Here is a 16917-nt window from a genome sequence, read left to right on the forward strand (position 1 = left end):
GAGCTGGGCCTGACAAGAGCAGAGTGCTCCAACAGAGAGAGAGAGGCAGAGCAGAGGGAGGCATGAAGGTTAATGCCTACAGGGTAACGCCATCGATCTGACCCTCAGTGCCCCTGTGACTAACATCATGTCAGTAACTCAGTTCCATTTTGGTTTTGGTTCCCCCCACTCCCTCCCTTCACTCCGATGTGATGGACATGGGGAAACTCTTGTGATTGTCTTTCTTTTATGTGATTCTATCTTTTATGGGACATTCCATTGGCTGCTGGCATTGAAAACCTGTGTTTATGGGTTTGACAGATGGTTTTAGTTTGACCGTGAAATGAGAAGAGGTTAGAGAATGAATCCTGTGTTGACATTGGAAATGCTTATCACTGCTTTGACGCTTCACTTTCAACTGTAATTCAGTATTCATCACAACAGAAACTCCTCTCTCTCTCTTTCTCTCGCTCTCTCTCTCTCTCTCTCTCTCTCGCTCTCGCTCTCGCTCTCGCTCTCTCTCTCGCTCTCTTGTTGGGCCTAAAGGTGACTGAAGGATCTTTTCAGAAATGCACCTTTGTCCTCAAAAATAAGTATTGTTTGTTTTGCTTTTAATCTACATTTCAGAAGTCTGCTTCTTCTCTAATTAATTTATATCAAAGTATGTATGCCTGTTGGAGATCTCCTACTAAATCACACACCATGAAGTGATTATCTGTTCCGTTCTGCAGTTATGTCTTCATCTCCTCTCAGTTTTAGTCACACATCCCTTTGTAACTTACTGTATATAAATATATATTTTTAATGATTTCCTCGCTCCCCTCCCCTTCTTCCTCTGATCCTCTGTTGCCCCCCCCTTCTCCTCCCCGTTCCCCCTTCCTCTCTCCCTCTCTCTTTCTCTCCCAGGCGAGTGATGTGCGGTGTGAGTGGTGTGTGTGTTTAGCGAGAACGCGAGCCAACGAGTGAGAGCAGTGTGTGTGGAGTGAGCGAGCGCAGAGCGAGCCCCTCACACGGAGCATGCCTCTGCGTCCTGCAGCCGGTAAACATGAGCCACCCAGCTCTCCACAGCAGGACCAGCAAACACACATACACTCACACCCCTTCACACACACCAACGGCAGCCAGGGGGCCAGCTCTGACAGCGGCAGCTCACGGGAAGAGGACAGCGGCATTCCCGTTTCTGTCAGTGTTTTCTCTTTCCGTCCCGCTCGGGAGCAGAGCTCCAGTGCAGGAGGAGGAATGGAGCAGCCACAGGGCAACACGCTGGTGATCCGCATCGGAATACCGGACCTGGCACAGACGGTGAGTTACTGCCTCACTCTCATACTGTTGGACTGGGTTGGACTGTTACTGTTACTGAGGGAGAGAGCTACTGGTGCCTCTCTCTCTATACCATTCTGTCGGATCTCTCTCTATCCTCCTATCTCTCTCTTTTCCCTATACTCTCTATGCAGCCTTTTTTCTTAATGTTTTTATCAGTCTTTCCCTCTTTCGTTCTCGCCGATTCTATTTGGTCTTCAGATTGTTTGCTTCCTCTCTTTCTCTCCCTCTCTCTATTCTATCTCTCATTTTCTCTTGCTAATAAATCTCTACCTCTTCATTAGCTCAGCTGCAGCTGACTTTGACAACTGGGCAATTGACAACTGGGGGAGGGAGGGGTAAAGCGATGGAGGGAAAAGGGAGGGAGAGAGAGAGGGAGGGAGAGGTATAAGGAAACAAGTAAAGGTTGAGAGAAGACCTGTGTGTGGCATTGTTAATTTAGAGAGCGGAGAGAAGAGATTTTTGTCTGAACTGTCAAGCTTATATATTCTGTGTGTGTCGTGTGTGCGCGTCATCTGTGTATGTGCATGCATGAGTGCTGTGGAGGTGTTTCCCCTGGGGCTTGGGGATGGGGATGTCTCCTGGGATGAAGGTTGACCATTTCAGGCTTTGACTGGTATCCTAGGCCCTGTTCCCCTGTGATCTGGCTCTCTACCTGCCTGTTGCCTGCCTGCTACCTGCTGTTGGTTATTGTCTGGCTAAATGACTGCAGAACCCCTGCTCAGATCCCTTCAAGCATTTCTCATACCTCACTATGCATGGTCTCCTTCTCTGAGCTACTGTGTGTGTCTGTATGTGATCTTAAATGTGTGTGAGTGTGCATGTATCAGTGTACGTGTGTGCCTGTGTGTGCCTGTGTGTGTGTGCGTGCGTGCGTGTGTGTGTGGCAGATGTTGGCAGAAGGTGGCAGGGGACAGAGCAGATGTCCAGATGCTAATAAGGCTGTGTGTGTTTCAGCCCCCCTCTTCTCTTCCTCTCTCTCCTTTCACCAGCCAGATGGACTCAGAGCACAGGGCCTGAGTGACAGACTGACAGTTACTAATGAGAGAGAGAGTTATGGAGATAGAGATGGAGATGGAAAGAGGACATTTAGGACAGGGAATTCCCTCATCGTCATCTCTCACTCCACTGCAGGGCTGTTTGGGGCCGTAGAGGTTGGAGAAGGTTGTACTAAGTTGATTTATGGTTAATGGAATCTATTAGCCTTAACCCACACAAGTGCTATTCAAATCAAACTGCACTGGAATGGTAGGAAAATACGATTTCTGTTTTTGTGAAAAGTCTATAAAGGGAGCCATGTAAAAGGCTTCCCAGCCAGGTTTGATTGTTTTACATGAAATGGTACTCCTATGGCATGTTGTGGCATGTCATGTGTAATAACATTCTTAATGGAGGGGGGTGGCCTGGAACTCTATATAACTACAGTATACACTGCGTACAGTGCTGTAAGCCCAATGGTATTACAACTACAGTATACTGTTGTATGAGCTTGAGGCCAGAGTGGCTGTTACCATAATCCTCATGCTTTATTGCACCATCTAAACCGTTAGGAGGTTTAGGAAATGTCTGACCAGAGGGTCAAGCTGAATCTGTAGTTCACCAAAGGGAACAAAGCCTAGTAGTGGAAGTACAATTATGGAAATGTTGTTCCCTACTTGTCCCTCCCACGCGCTCACCCATTCACTATGAGGTCTGCTTTCAAACAAAGAAATAAAAATTAAGAAAAAGCAGAATTGAATCCGTAGTCATTGTGAAGGAATTGAGTCATGTTATTTACATCAAAGCACCTGCAGATTATCTTAGATGAATAATATGAGTTATTAAAGTGTGTGATATGAATTGACTGAGGAAGGAATTGACTCAGATGTTTTTCTAAGAATGAATAATAGAGTAATGTGAATGTGATACATCTGGTCAATGACAGATAGCTCTGTAGCAGAATCCACTGAGAAAGAGGGTGAGGATGCTAAAGTGATACACAGCCCATGTTCTGTTTATATAACAACAAGGCATTAACTTTTCATTACCGTGGTACAATACAACATTGCACTACAGTACTGTGGTGTTGCTACTGTCCTGGTTTTGTTTCTACTGCTTGTCAATCTGTTCTAGAAGACACATGAGAGACTGTTTGACTATGTGATCATTGTTATGGTTGTGGTATTAAGTCTTGTCATTTGGGCCATTAGTTTCCTCTGAATTTGTTGATCATATAATGTAAAACACTTGGTATACTGGCCCCGTGTAGCTCAGTTGGTAGAGCATGGCGTTTGCAACGCCAGGGTTGTGGGTTCGATTCCCACGGGGGGCCAGTATGAAAATGTATGCACTCACTAACTGTAAGTCGCTCTGGATAAGAGCGTCTGCTAAATGACTAAAATGTAACTCCAGCCATCTTGTTAATATATTTTATCCTGTTGGCATATTATCTTGCTGTAGGTGTTGGACTAAGATATGCAAAGTTGTGGGTTCGATTCCCATTTGCATCCACTCACAAATTCATTGCAATATTATCTGTTTAGATCCTGGGGATATTTTGCACCAAGTGTAAACTGTAGCATTGGCATCAGTGCTTTAGTGATTTCCTAGCTGTTGCCTGCCTAGCTGAAATGATTTGGCCTATTGAAGCTCAGATACTGCATGCTGTGTGGTCAGCTGGACTGGGGGGGAAAATGAAGATGGGAAAAGAAAGAGATAGAAAAGAAAGGAGAAGAGAAGAATACTGAGAATTCCCAGCGGCCCCTGAGATTCTCTGGCTGTGAACAAAGCCTTACTACACATATGCGCAGTATGCCAATGGACTGCTCTTAATGTGGTTCCACAGAGTAAAGACGAAAAACAAAACGTATACAGTAGCCTAAGTAATACACCAACAATTACACACAAAGAACCAAGCAGATAGATGGACCACGCACACACACACGAGCACGAGCACACGTTCGTACTAACACACACACATACAAAATTAGGTAGCCAACACACTAATTATGGTACAGTGCATTAAGATTACACACCCCCTGCATGTGTGTGAGGGGTGAAGAGAAAGAGGCAGATTCTTAGGACTGTTTCACAGTTGGAGATAGGCAATGTGAGCAATTGTGTGACGTCATTTATAATGAGCAAGTATTTGTTCCATTGGGTTGAAATGTGGGTATCAAACAGTTGAATTAAATGTTAGAGGTAGGCTGGATCAAAAGCCTGCACACCCTGTGGGTCTTCAGGACCAGTTGGTATCTCTATGAATGTATGTTTTTATCTTGAGTGTAGAGAATCAACGTAACAACCACCATGTACACCTGCTTTCCAATATCTTTGTCAGTCTCCTAAGTGGCGTCTAGTTATAATACTATCATCCATCCTATAGACTGTCTGGCTTTGCTTCAAGGACTGACCTGACAGATGACACGTTTTTTATCATACATTTAATTTACTTAAACTGAGATCTGCATAAGTTGGAACAGCGCCACTGGTTGCCCCAGGCACATTTGTTATTTTTGTTTGTTTTGTTTTTGAAACGGGGAAGAGCAGCATCCTGCATCATAAAAAAAAAAGCATATTACATACTCTGCTGTTCTATCGTGCGTGCAATGATGTTCATTGTTTGAAGTAATGTCATTGTTGTTGTAATATTGCAACGGCAGTTTCACCGCTACAGATTCCAGCTTTAAGATATCAAACTCCACCAAACCACTATTAGTAAGACATGAGTCAAGATGGGCAACTTCCCAATTGGAACTACTTACAGTATACATCAACAGCAACTTATACACTCTCGCCCTCCTGCATCCTTGCCTGTGCGCTCTCTCTCTCTCTCTCTCTCTCTCTCTCTCTCTCTCTCTCTCTCTCTCTCTCTCTCTCTCTCTCTCTCTCTCTCTCTCTCTCTCTCTCTCCCCTTCTCTCTGATAATAACACTGTATGACTGGTGATGATTAATGTAGATAAACTACAATAGCACTAAACTGACTGCTTTAATTAACCATCATTAATCTATCTCCCTCTGTTTTAACTCTAGTTAAAAAAAGACATCATAGTAAAATAGAGGCATGTATTGCAAAAGGAAATAGCACAATGGCATTATACTGGGAAAGATGGGTTAATCTGTGGACATCGAAGGGTTGGAGTTAAAAGAATGAATGTTGGATTGGCTGCTGTGGGTGAAAATACAGCACTTGTAGAAAGAGGAAATTAGTAATATACGGTATGTATGATTATTGAACTAAAGGTACCGTAGATGTGAGCGAAATACAGTGACAGTCGGTGCTGTTTTAAGATAAGGCAGGATTATTATTTTTTTCATGAGCATGGCCTTATTTCTATCACAGCATATTGGATGACTGTCATTCACATTCCATTCACCCAGCTCAATGTAACATCCATAGGTTTAGGCTACTACATGATAATCAAATTTTCCCTGTGCCCATCATGAGGTTGCTACAACCTAGCCTATGAATGAAAATGTACAGCGTAAGTGCACAGGTCAAGAGAATTTTGAGTAATCAAGGTGACAGACATTGACACATTCAATACCTTCTTGCACACTCTTGCCTGCATCTAGCTGATCTAGGGTGTAATCATTAGTCAAACAGTTGCAAATGTGATTTTTTTATTGGACAAATTCAGGTATGTTTATCCCCATTTCATTCCATTTGCTTCCGTTGAAGATTTTTTTTTCAACAAAATTGCCGGAATGAACACACCCATGATCACACGCAAACACAGTTCACTTTCATAGCAGCCACATAAAAACAGCATGATCACTTTGCTCGTTGTATATATAATTCCTTCTCACAACTATATACGCGCTCTCCTCCTCTCACCTTTTCCCTTCGCCTGTGGACTTCAATGCACAACACATCAGCGGTCTATGACCAGGTGAAAAAACCTTTCCAAGCCAAACCTTCATATCATGACCTCTAGCCACTACACACAGCCTACATCGTTGTCATGTCATAGTCAACGTGTTAGTAAACCTGCTACAATCATGCAGTATAGTGTACAGTCAAAAAAGCAGTTAACAGTTACACCGGCGGGTCCCGGTGACAATAAATTAATACAACCAAAAGCTTACTTTGACTTGAGGTCCAGAGTTGGATAGCCATAGCCAGCTAGCTAACATGGCATCCCTCTCTGTTTCAGCTGGATGTTTGAGTAGGCTAAATTAGCTAGCTGCATTTAAAATAAAATATAGCTCTCTCTCTCTCTCTCTCTCTCTCTCTCTCTCTCTCTCTCTCTCTCTCTCTCTCTCTCTCTCTCTCTCTCTCTCTCTCTCTCTCTCTCTCTCTTTTGAGTCAACTGCTCACCAAATGTTATGCAGTGCTAGCTAGCTGTAGGTTATGCGTTCAGTACTAGATTCATTCTCTGATCTTTTGATTGGGTGAACAACGTCAGTTCATGCTGCAAGAGCTCTGATAGATTGGAGGACGTCCTCCGGAAGTTGTCAAAATTACTGTGTATATCTATGGAATGGGGTGAAAATCATTAGCCTCCTAGGTTTTGTACTGAAGTCAATGTACACAGAGGAGGACAGAAGCTAACTGTCCTCGGTCTACACCATGGTGCTACCCTACAGAGTGCTGCTGAGTCTACTGTAGACCTTAATTGCAAAACAGTGTGTTTTAATCAATTATTTGGTGACGTGAATATATTTAGTATAGTTTCACTATTTCTATGAAATTCACTGAGGAGGGTGGTCCTCCCCTTCCTACTCTGAGGAGCCTCCAATGGCGAAATAGCTGTAAGTAGCAGTAAAAGTATTGTTGTCCATTAGTTTACTCCAATTAGGGTAGGGGTGGTAGGGCAGGAGGAAAAAGTATAGAGAAAAAAAAAAAAAAGGGGGATTAGAAATTATTCAAACATTGATAGAACCTACAATTTATCTCCAATATTAACGCTAATCTACCCCCCACCCCCCACCACTCAGGGAAGATCTCATGGAAGGTGTCGTCACTACAATGGCTAATTCTGGCGCTCTCACATTGGCTACACTAATGAGTTTAGAGTGTCACTGAAATGATCTCCACCGAAACTGCAACCACAGCTTTAAGGAATGTTATGTGTTTGACCTGAAATGATTTGCATCTTCTCTCAGTCAATAATGAAACTCTCTGCATTACCGACGGGACTAGAGAGCTCAAAGCAATTTACACCCTCTGCTCTGTCAATGATCTGCACTACACCAGTAAACACTATGTGCAGCGCATGCTGCTATTATATATCTGCAGTAGAATTGTGCCCTTCTTCCCCTCTAACTCGCTCCCCTCACACCAAGTTCCACAATATGTGGCCGCTTGTTACAGAATTCTCTCCCCATTTCTCTGCGTGTTGTTGGTCACCCCCTGAGGCTGCAGATGCTCTTCTGTCTGATGTGATATTATTCTTCCCTCTATTGGCTAGTCACCTCATCTTACTGCTGTAACACGCTACCCTCCTACTGTATCTGCTTCTTATTGGAGTCGAGAGAGCAGGAGACAGAGTCAGACTGGTAACTGAGACTTCCTCCAAAACACAGTGTGTGTGTGCAAGCACGTGTGTGTGTTTGAATCCCTGTTGACTGACATTAACAGTCGGTCTGTTTGGCGTTTGCTGTCTCACCTGTCAGTGATTGGAGAGGCAGTTTAATGGCTGTTTGAAGGGGAGGGGTGTGTGTGTGTCTGTGTGAGAGTGCGGGGGGGTCCTTCAAATCTGACAGCGTGTGTTTCTGTGTTTGACTCTTGTTACATCCCCCTTCGCTCAAACAGACGGCAGAACTAACAGAGTCATTAACAACAACCAAAACAAACCAGGTGGGGTTTTAAGAGGGGTTCTGAAAGACACTCATGGGTGTGTCCACTGAAAGTTGATTAGCAACAACAACTGGGACCAAAAAGACACCCCACCTGAAGGGGCCCACTAAATTTGCGCAAGAAGAGGCAAACAAAATTAAAACCCACACCAAACTGAAAGACAGGAAGCAAACCAAAAAGTGAAACACCTTCACACTAGCGAGATGGACAAGCCAGCACAGGTGTAACACATACTGACTAACGAGGTGACACCCCACGTGCTATCTTCCAAACTTGCAATCAGTATTGTTTAATTACTGCTTGTAAATCCCTTTGTCTCTCTCCCTCTGTGTGTGTGTGTGTGTGTGTGTGTGTGTGTGTGTGTGTGTGTGTGTGTGTGTGTGTGTGAGCTTGTGTGTGCATGTGTGTGTGTTCAGCGGATATTAGAAGCTGTATTTGCTCCGGGCTCTCTGTGACTTTGTGCCACATGGTTGAACTCTTTGGGTCACTGAGGTGAGTGAGTGTGGGGTGGTTTGGGGTGGGGTGACCAGTGATGTGAGTGTGGGGTGGTTTGGCGTGGAGGGACCAGTAATGTGAGTGAGTGTGGGGTGGTTTGGGGTGGGGGGACCAGTGATGTAAGTGAGTATGGGGTGGTTTGGGGTGGGGGGACCAGTGATGTAAGTGAGTGTGGGGTGGTTTGGGGTGGGGGAACCAGTAATGTGAGTGAGTGTGGGGTGGGGGGACCAGTAATGTGAGTGAGTGTGGGTGGTTTTGGGGTGGGGGGACCAGTAATGTGAGTGAGTGTGGGGTGGTTTTGGGGTGGGGGGACCAGTAATGTGAGTGAGTGAGTGTGGGGTGGTTTTGGGGTGGGGGGGACCAGTAATGTGAGTGAGTGTGGGTGGTTGTGGGGGTGGGGGGACCAGTAATGTGAGTGAGTGTGGGGTGGTTTTGGGGTGGGGGGACCAGTAATGTGAGTGAGTGTGGGGTGGTTTTGGGGTGGGGGGACCAGTAATGTGAGTGAGTGTGGGGTGGGGGGACCAGTAATGTGAGTGAGTGTGAGGTGGGGGGACCAGTAATGTGAGTGAGTGTGGGTTGGTTTTGGGGTGGGGGGACCAGTAATGTGAGTGAGTGTGGGGTGGTTTTGGGGTGGGGGGACCAGTAATGTGAGTGAGTGTGGGGTGGTTTTGGGGTGGGGGGACCAGTAATGTGAGTGAGTGTGGGGTGGTTTTGGGGTGGGGGGACCAGTAATGTGAGTGAGTGTGGGGTGGTTTTGGGTTGGGGGGACCAGTAATGTGAGTGAGTGTGGGGTGGTTTTGGGTTGGGGGGACCGGTGATGATAATAATAATAATATGCCATTTAGCAGACACTTTTATCCAAAGCGACTTACAGTCATGTGTGCATACATTTTTATGTATGGGTGGTCCCGGGGATCGAACCCCCTACCCTGGCGTTACAAGCGCCATGCTCTACCAATTGAGCTACAGAGGACCACATGTGAGTGTAAGTTGGGCTGTCCATGGTTGTGTATAAGTGTGCATGAGATATAGTGAGAGAGTTGAGATAAACAGAGAGGGAGGGTTAAAAAAGAGAAAGAGAGGTATTGGGAGAAAGGGAGAGAGAGGTAGTGAGAGGGGGACAGGGAAAGAGGGAACAAATCGATTTTTAAGTGCGTGAGTGTTTAATTATTTGGTGAAATTGTATGACTTTGGCAACATTTTCAACATGTTTGTGCCAAGAATGAGGAAAAGAGAGGAGAGATACAGTATATTCAGTTTGTCAGTTTCCTGTTCAATATTTCAGTAGTCTCCTGCACTGGCTGTTCCTCCTTATTCACTTGACTATGGGGATTATTGGCTCCATGACTCCTGTAGATTTCTACTGGTGTTTGTTTGTGTGTGTGTGTGTGTTTTGTGTGTGTTTTCCTAGATTCTGGAGACCATGGGATGTTGTCGGCCTTCCATCCTGCCAACTCCCCTGTGGCAATGGCATAGACTAAGATATTAATGGAGCTAGAGGGAGTTGAAGGAGTGTGCAGTAGAATGTGGGCTTCCTTTGTCTCCCTTCGGCATATTTCAGTTATGAGCATGTCTCATTTATGTACAGTGCCAGTCAAAAGTTTGGACACACCTACTCATTCAAGGGTTTTTCTTTATTTTGACTATTTTCTACATTGTTGAATAATAGTGAAGACATCAAAACCAAAAAAGTGTTAAACAAATCAAAATATATTTTAGATTTTAGATTCTTCAAAGTAGCCACCCGTTGCCTTGATGACAGCTTTGCACACTCTTGGCATTCTCTCAACCAGATTCATGAGGAATGCTTTTCCAACTGTCTTGAAGGAGTTCCCACAAATGCTGAGCACTTGTTGGCTGCTTTTCTTTCACTCTGCTGTTCAACTCATCCCAAACCATCTCAATTGGGTTGAGGTCGGGTGATTGTGGAGGCCAGGTCATCTGATGCAGCACTCCATCACTCTCCTTGGTCAAAAAGCCCTTACACAGCCTGGATGTGTGTTTTGGGTCATTGTCCTGTTGAAAAACAAATGATAGTCCCACTAAGCGCAAACCAGATGGGATGGCGTATCACTGCAGAATGCTGTGGTAGCCATGCTGGTTAAGTGTACCTTGATTTCTAAATAAATCACAGACAGTGTCACCAGCAAAGCACCCCCACACTATCACACCTCCTCCTCCATGCTTCACAGTGGGAACCACACATGCGGAGATCATCCGTTCACCTACTCTGCGTCTCACAAAGACCAAAAATCTCAAATTTAGACTCATCAGACCAAAGGACAGATTCTCACCGGTCTAATGTCCATTGCATGTGTTTCTTGTCCCAAGCAAGTCTCTTCTTCTTATTGGTGTCCTTTAGTAGTGGTTTCTTTGCAACAATTCGACCATGAAGGTCTGATTCACGCAGTCTCCTCTGAACAGTTGATATTGAGATGTGTCTGTTACTTGAACTCTGTGAAGCATTTATTTGGGCTGCAATCTGAGGTGCAGTTAACTCTGATGAATTTATGGGGAGTGTCGCGGCACAGCTATTTTCAGGTCTCTCCAGAGATGTTCGAAAATAGCTGTGCAGCGACGCTCTCCATCCAACCTGACAGAGCTTGAGAGGATCTGTCGAGGAACCTCCTTAGTTATTTGGGGTTATTGCAGAAACCTAACTGCCCAACAGAAAAAATTTGAATTGAATTTGAGAAAACAGCAGGTGCAGGCACTTAACTGAACATTTTTACGATCTCCTCAATTTAAGGTAAGGTTTATCCCTTGTATGATCTAAATGTATATTGTTTTATGATGATACCATCTATCTTTTCATATTTGTGCAAATGGCTGTGTTGTTTGAAACTTTCTACCTTTAAAAATTATTTCTAAAACAGAAAATGGACACAATTCAATGGATGTCAATCAACAAAGAGGTAAGCATATGTTATGCTATAGCTGCATTGGGCGCAGATGACTGAACTGCCCACTTATTTGTGTGTTTCTGTGTCTGCAGGTATACTGACGAGGAGGCACACAAAGGTACAAAGGTATGTAAAATTGGTATTGGTTTATCGCATAATGTTATGCAGATCACAATTTGTATTAATGGTTTCACTAAAATCTTATTGGACTCAGTCACAGAAGCCATCTTCCTCCTCCCTGACCTCTTCAATGAAGATCCCAGAGGTCTCTACATTATGGACAAGGTATGTGTGTCTAAGTGCGACGTGAATGCGGTAGGCGAAGTCAAACGCAGGACACCGAGCTACTGGAAACGATACTTTACTAACAAAGTAACCAGAGTACAAAACAACCTCCAAACAAGGGAGGGGATTACCCGCATACTAGCAACTGCCGAAAATGACGAGAACAATCACACACAACACACAATGAACAACAGAGGGTTAAATAGGGAATACAATACAACATAATAGGAAACAGGTGTACACAATCAAGACAAAACAAGTCAAACACAGAAACATAGATCGGTGGCAGCTAGTACTCCGGGGACGACAAACGCCAAAGCCTGCCCGAGCAAGGAGGAGGAGCAGCCTCGGCTGATTCCGTGACAATGTGTATGAAAACCGTTGTCAAAAGTGAACAGTTTTTTCATTAATATTTACCACAAAAACCAAGGTATGAATACTGTTGTGTGCACGTTTTGTTAATCATCTGTATAATTATTATTTTTGTATTCACAGACTTCACCCTCCCTACACCGCTGATGAATATAACTGGAAACCTGTTTGATCACCATGCACTGCAAAATCATTCTGGCTATGGATACGAAGGATATCAACACATTAACATCAACACGCCAGAGGATATGCCCATTGGACTTGGGGCTCTGCTGGGAGTTTACCTCATATTTAGATTTTTGAATTCTGCTTTGCCACTAAAATCATAATAAACACTGACAACTAAAATATTGTGTTATTGTTGTTATTGTTATGCTGATTAATAATAATGAGGGGGGGCAGTTCTTCAAAGAACTTATAGAGGTTCCCCCACAGTTTCAATTTGAAGAAAATATCTTACAGGAACCTTTTCTTTTTACAGTGTCGCCTATCCAGCCGTGACGCACAGTGCCCATGTGCACATGGAACAATAGAGATGTGCTTTTTGTGCCCCTAAACCTCGTATTTAGAAACTAAAAATAACAGTTTTTTAATTTGATAGAAGCCAAGTAGCCTAGCCATGAAAGGTTTCTAAATGGTATACTAGTGAGGCTTTTACCAACATGCTTTTGCATTATTCACAATTCACATAGGCCTACCTGCAGTGCATAATCCATTCGGCTTGTATCCATTTCCATTTCCAAAGAGCGCCTCTCATCTGGTTACCAAAGAAGCGCTCCTCCAGAATTATTTAAATGATTCAGTCCTATAATGCAGTATCAACAGTAGGCCTAGGCTATATTTTGCATATTGAGAACGTGCCTCACACATACAATACAATTTACGGGAGCCTAGTATTTTTTATTTTAGGAGAAGTGCGATGCATAAAGGCCTATACTCATTGAAACCAATTACTACAATGTTGACTGTCAACACTCCAAACAGTTATTTAAAAAATTGTTTTTACTGTTGCTATTACTTGGGAAAGGGGGATACCTAGTCAGTTGTACAACTGAATGCATTCAACTGAATCAGAGAGGTGCGGGGGGCTGCCTTAATCGACATCCACTCATCAGCGCCCGGGGAATAGTAGCTCAGGGGCAGAACAACAGCAACCTTTCGGTTACTGGCCCAATGCTCCTACCTGCCAGGCTACCAGGTAGCCTATGTTATTTAATAAAATGTAGTATCAATCCACAATGGAATAGGACAGAATATTCCGTGACCCCAGACGAATTGGAGTTGATGACAACGCAAAGACCATCAATAATCTACAGAGCTTGAGACAAACGCATGAAGTATTAAGCCATGGAATGCCTTGATTGGCCAGTGAGTGGCCAAGCCCTCGTCAAACCTACTTGTTTATTCATCAGCTATTGCGCTAATAAAAACAGCTGTGAAAATAGCAAACATATTTCTGACACAACCTCGGACCTATAGCGCTACCGCCAGCGTTTAGATTTACCATTGTGTCAGGTTTGTTAAAATAGAGCCATCTGTCAGATTCCAATCCTTTGCATTTAAATCAGTATATAAGTCATGTTTGCCTTTAAATCAGTTGAGAGCTTACAAATCCAGTCCTTTTGGTAGTAAAGCTCAGGTGATAAATCAACATTACAGCCTCCAACCATTGATAAACCATTTAATACACATTTAAAACAACATTCACAAGGCCTCTATTGAGAAGTTGGATGATTGACATTTAACTACATATAAAGTTCCTTCATCCAAGGGAAGTCAATAATACACACATGTTGTGTGTGCGTGCGTGCCTGCATTTGTGTATGTAGGGAAAGGGTGTAAGAATACACAGGTAGTCCTGTGTGTCCTGTCTGCCTAGTCCTGGAGGTTTCAGAGATAAGGTCCTACTTGAGAATTCAGGGGAAGTTATTGAGTACGTTTACATGCACACTAACAATTCAATATTAAACTGATTAATCCATGTAAACACGATTATTAGGGGAATCGTTCATCTTGCAAAGCATGTCAACGTTTTAAACAAATTATTATATGTGACCGACCCAACTCGATTTTGTCTTATGTAGTAAAATTTGAAATTGTGTTTTTTACATTGGATAAAAGTAGAGACTAGAGCTAGAAAATTGCATTTCATACACTGTAGTTGAGGAATAATGGGAAAGTAATTCTGCTTTGAAAGTTAGTTGATAAACCTTTGAGAAAATGTCCCTTGAATGTTTTGGTACACCTACTGGAGAGCTCTTCTTTGTCTACACCCATTCAACATCGTTCACACCCTCTTAAGCCGTAGCCCCACCCATCTCTTTAAGGATTCACATGTGAGGCCATGTGCTAAACAGAGTGAGTAAGGTAGTGTAGGAAACAATGAAAGATTAAGACTAAAAGTAGTTTAAGTTGTAACAAAAATACACTATCTAGTCCTTGGCCTATATCCTAATCTGACTTTGGTGCAGGTCATGTTGTTCTTCACATTAACTTCTCTGGTGTAAACACACTATATCAAATAAAATGACAGTTGGAGGTCGTTTTTTTCAGAGTTCCCAGTTGTCTTGAAAACAATGAAGTCGGAAGTCAGAGATTTACGAGTTCCCAGAACCCAGTTGTTTTGAACGAGGCAATAATCCCAACCCATTTTACTAGCAATACAAACTGATTGTCATAGCTAGCCACCATGCATTAATCTGCAGGTAGCTAAAGCTAACCAACTAGGTCCAATGTTAGCTAGCTAGCTAACATTAGGCTATAACTAGCAATGCAAATGGCTTTCTGAGATACTAATAATTTTACTACACAAATCATACACGTAACGTTAGCTAGCGAGCCAGCCAGCTAACGTTAGCTAGCTAGCTAACAGTACACTTTAACTTGCAATGAAAACGACTTTCTGACAATTTAAAATGTATAATATCTGAAAATGTAGCTAGCTAGACTCTTACCCCTATACATGGATGAACACTTCTCCCTCTCTGTCACGGATACTATGGTTGCCCTTTGTTTGAAGATGTAATCCGAAGACAGTTTTTTGTGTTCTCTTTTCGACTCCCTCCGCATATTTGCAATCAAACGCCAGCATTTTCTCCATCTCCTTAGCTATCATACTCTGCTTCCACCGGGCATTCCACTGATTTCAAAACTCTGTCAACTTCTTCTGTGAAAACAACACTGTTGATCGCTGTTTCTTCCCCATCACTGTCATCAGAAGACTGATCAGAAGCAACACTTTTACAGTTCTTCATGATATCTTCCAAAAAAGCCATGGTAGAAAGGATTATCTACACATACTGAGCAGCTCATGTTATAGACAGAAGCATGATACATGGCAGACCAATCCAAACTCATCTCTCGGCATGTCCAGCCCATCCATTTTCTCAGCCAATCATGGCTAGCGGGAAGGTTCCTGACTTTTTCTATGGCTAAACCAACTAAGCTCCTAATTTAACAATTGTATTCATATTTACAGATGGCATACAAGTTATTAAGGCACATGAAAGTTTACATGTTCCAGAAGGCATTTCTGCCAAAAAAACACATTTTGATAAAAGTAGTGACGTGCGACATATGCCTAGTTTCCTGAAACGAGTCACATATTAACCTGACTATTCACAATTATGTTTGTGTGTTGTCTCTCTATCTCTCCATCCCTCCCTTTCTATCTCTCTCCATCTCTCTTCTCCCTCCCTCGAAATCACTCCTTCCCTCTCTAACTTTCCCTCCCTCTCTCTCTCCCTATTTCTCTCTCCTCCCAGTCTCTATCTATCCCTCTCTCTCCCCTCTTCTCTGTCTCTCTTTCTTCACCTCTCTTTGGTGCGGTTTGTGTGTGTGTTTGTTTGTGTGTGTGTGTGAGTGTGTGTGTGTGTGTGTGTGTTTGTTTGTGTGTCAGGTCTTTAAGGATACAGGTCCAGGGTGCTCTGCAGATGAGATGTTATGTCTTTCAAGAGGATGCCCCATTAGCTTTCTGCTTGGACCCTCCGATACACATCTCTAGTGCTTTATCTCTCTCCCTCCTCCTCTCTATCTCTCCCTCTCCTTCTCCCCTTCTCCGTCCTTCATCACTCTTTAAATGACTATCCTGAGGCTGAGAGATGAGATTGTAACATTGCAGAAATAACAACAGAGCATTATTTTATGAGGGGAAGTGCTGGCTATGAAAAACATGTCCCTTGTTGGTGAATATACTGTATATACAACCTTAATTCCATTTAGAGTGGCACGCTTGAGGTTATCTAGTTTTATCAGGCTCACGATCAGGCCACCTTACTATCTTATTTAAACACACGCACGGCACGCACACACACACACACACACACACACACACACACACACACACACACACACACACACACACACACACAGCCCTGTGGAAAATGCTGAAGCGTGATGTATACTGTCCGTTTGATACCATTAGTTGTTTTTAATTTGTGTTAAAGTGGCTTGGAGGAAAGGTAAGGTGTGTGTGTGTATGTGTGTGTGTGTGTGTGTGTGTAAGTGCGTGTGCGTGTGCGTGTGCGTGTGCGTGTGTGTGTGTGTGTGTGTGTGTGTGTGTGTGTTAGGGTTTCTGTTAGGAAATTCGGCGCCGGACATTTGACCGACAACATTTTAATTTACCTGACATTTGAAAGATTTACCGGACCCATATGCATTGAGTGCGTAACCTAATTAGGGTGTCCACCCACTGTGCTTAGAATGACAGAAATCACATTTAGAATATGGTAATTTATATTAACAGAACATGCAAGTCGAGGATGCAATGATGTGAATTCTAA

At 43.3% G+C, this 16917-nt stretch overlaps 1 protein-coding gene across 1 annotated transcript in view; it reads left to right on the top strand.

Moving 5' to 3' along the window:
- Window positions 1-904: 904 nt before the first annotated feature.
- The window catches only part of LOC121531184 (SH3 and multiple ankyrin repeat domains protein 3-like), an 82052-nt gene continuing 66039 nt past the window's right edge, over window positions 905-16917 (top strand). The window contains exon 1 of the mRNA XM_041836451.2: window positions 905-1281. Within this exon, the coding sequence (XP_041692385.1) occupies window positions 997-1281 (285 nt within the window). The 5' untranslated portion in view covers window positions 905-996. The remainder of the gene's footprint in view (window positions 1282-16917) is intronic.

The sequence above is a fragment of the Coregonus clupeaformis genome, chromosome 19, assembly GCF_020615455.1.
Source record: "Coregonus clupeaformis isolate EN_2021a chromosome 19, ASM2061545v1, whole genome shotgun sequence".
NCBI lineage: Eukaryota > Metazoa > Chordata > Actinopteri > Salmoniformes > Salmonidae > Coregonus > Coregonus clupeaformis.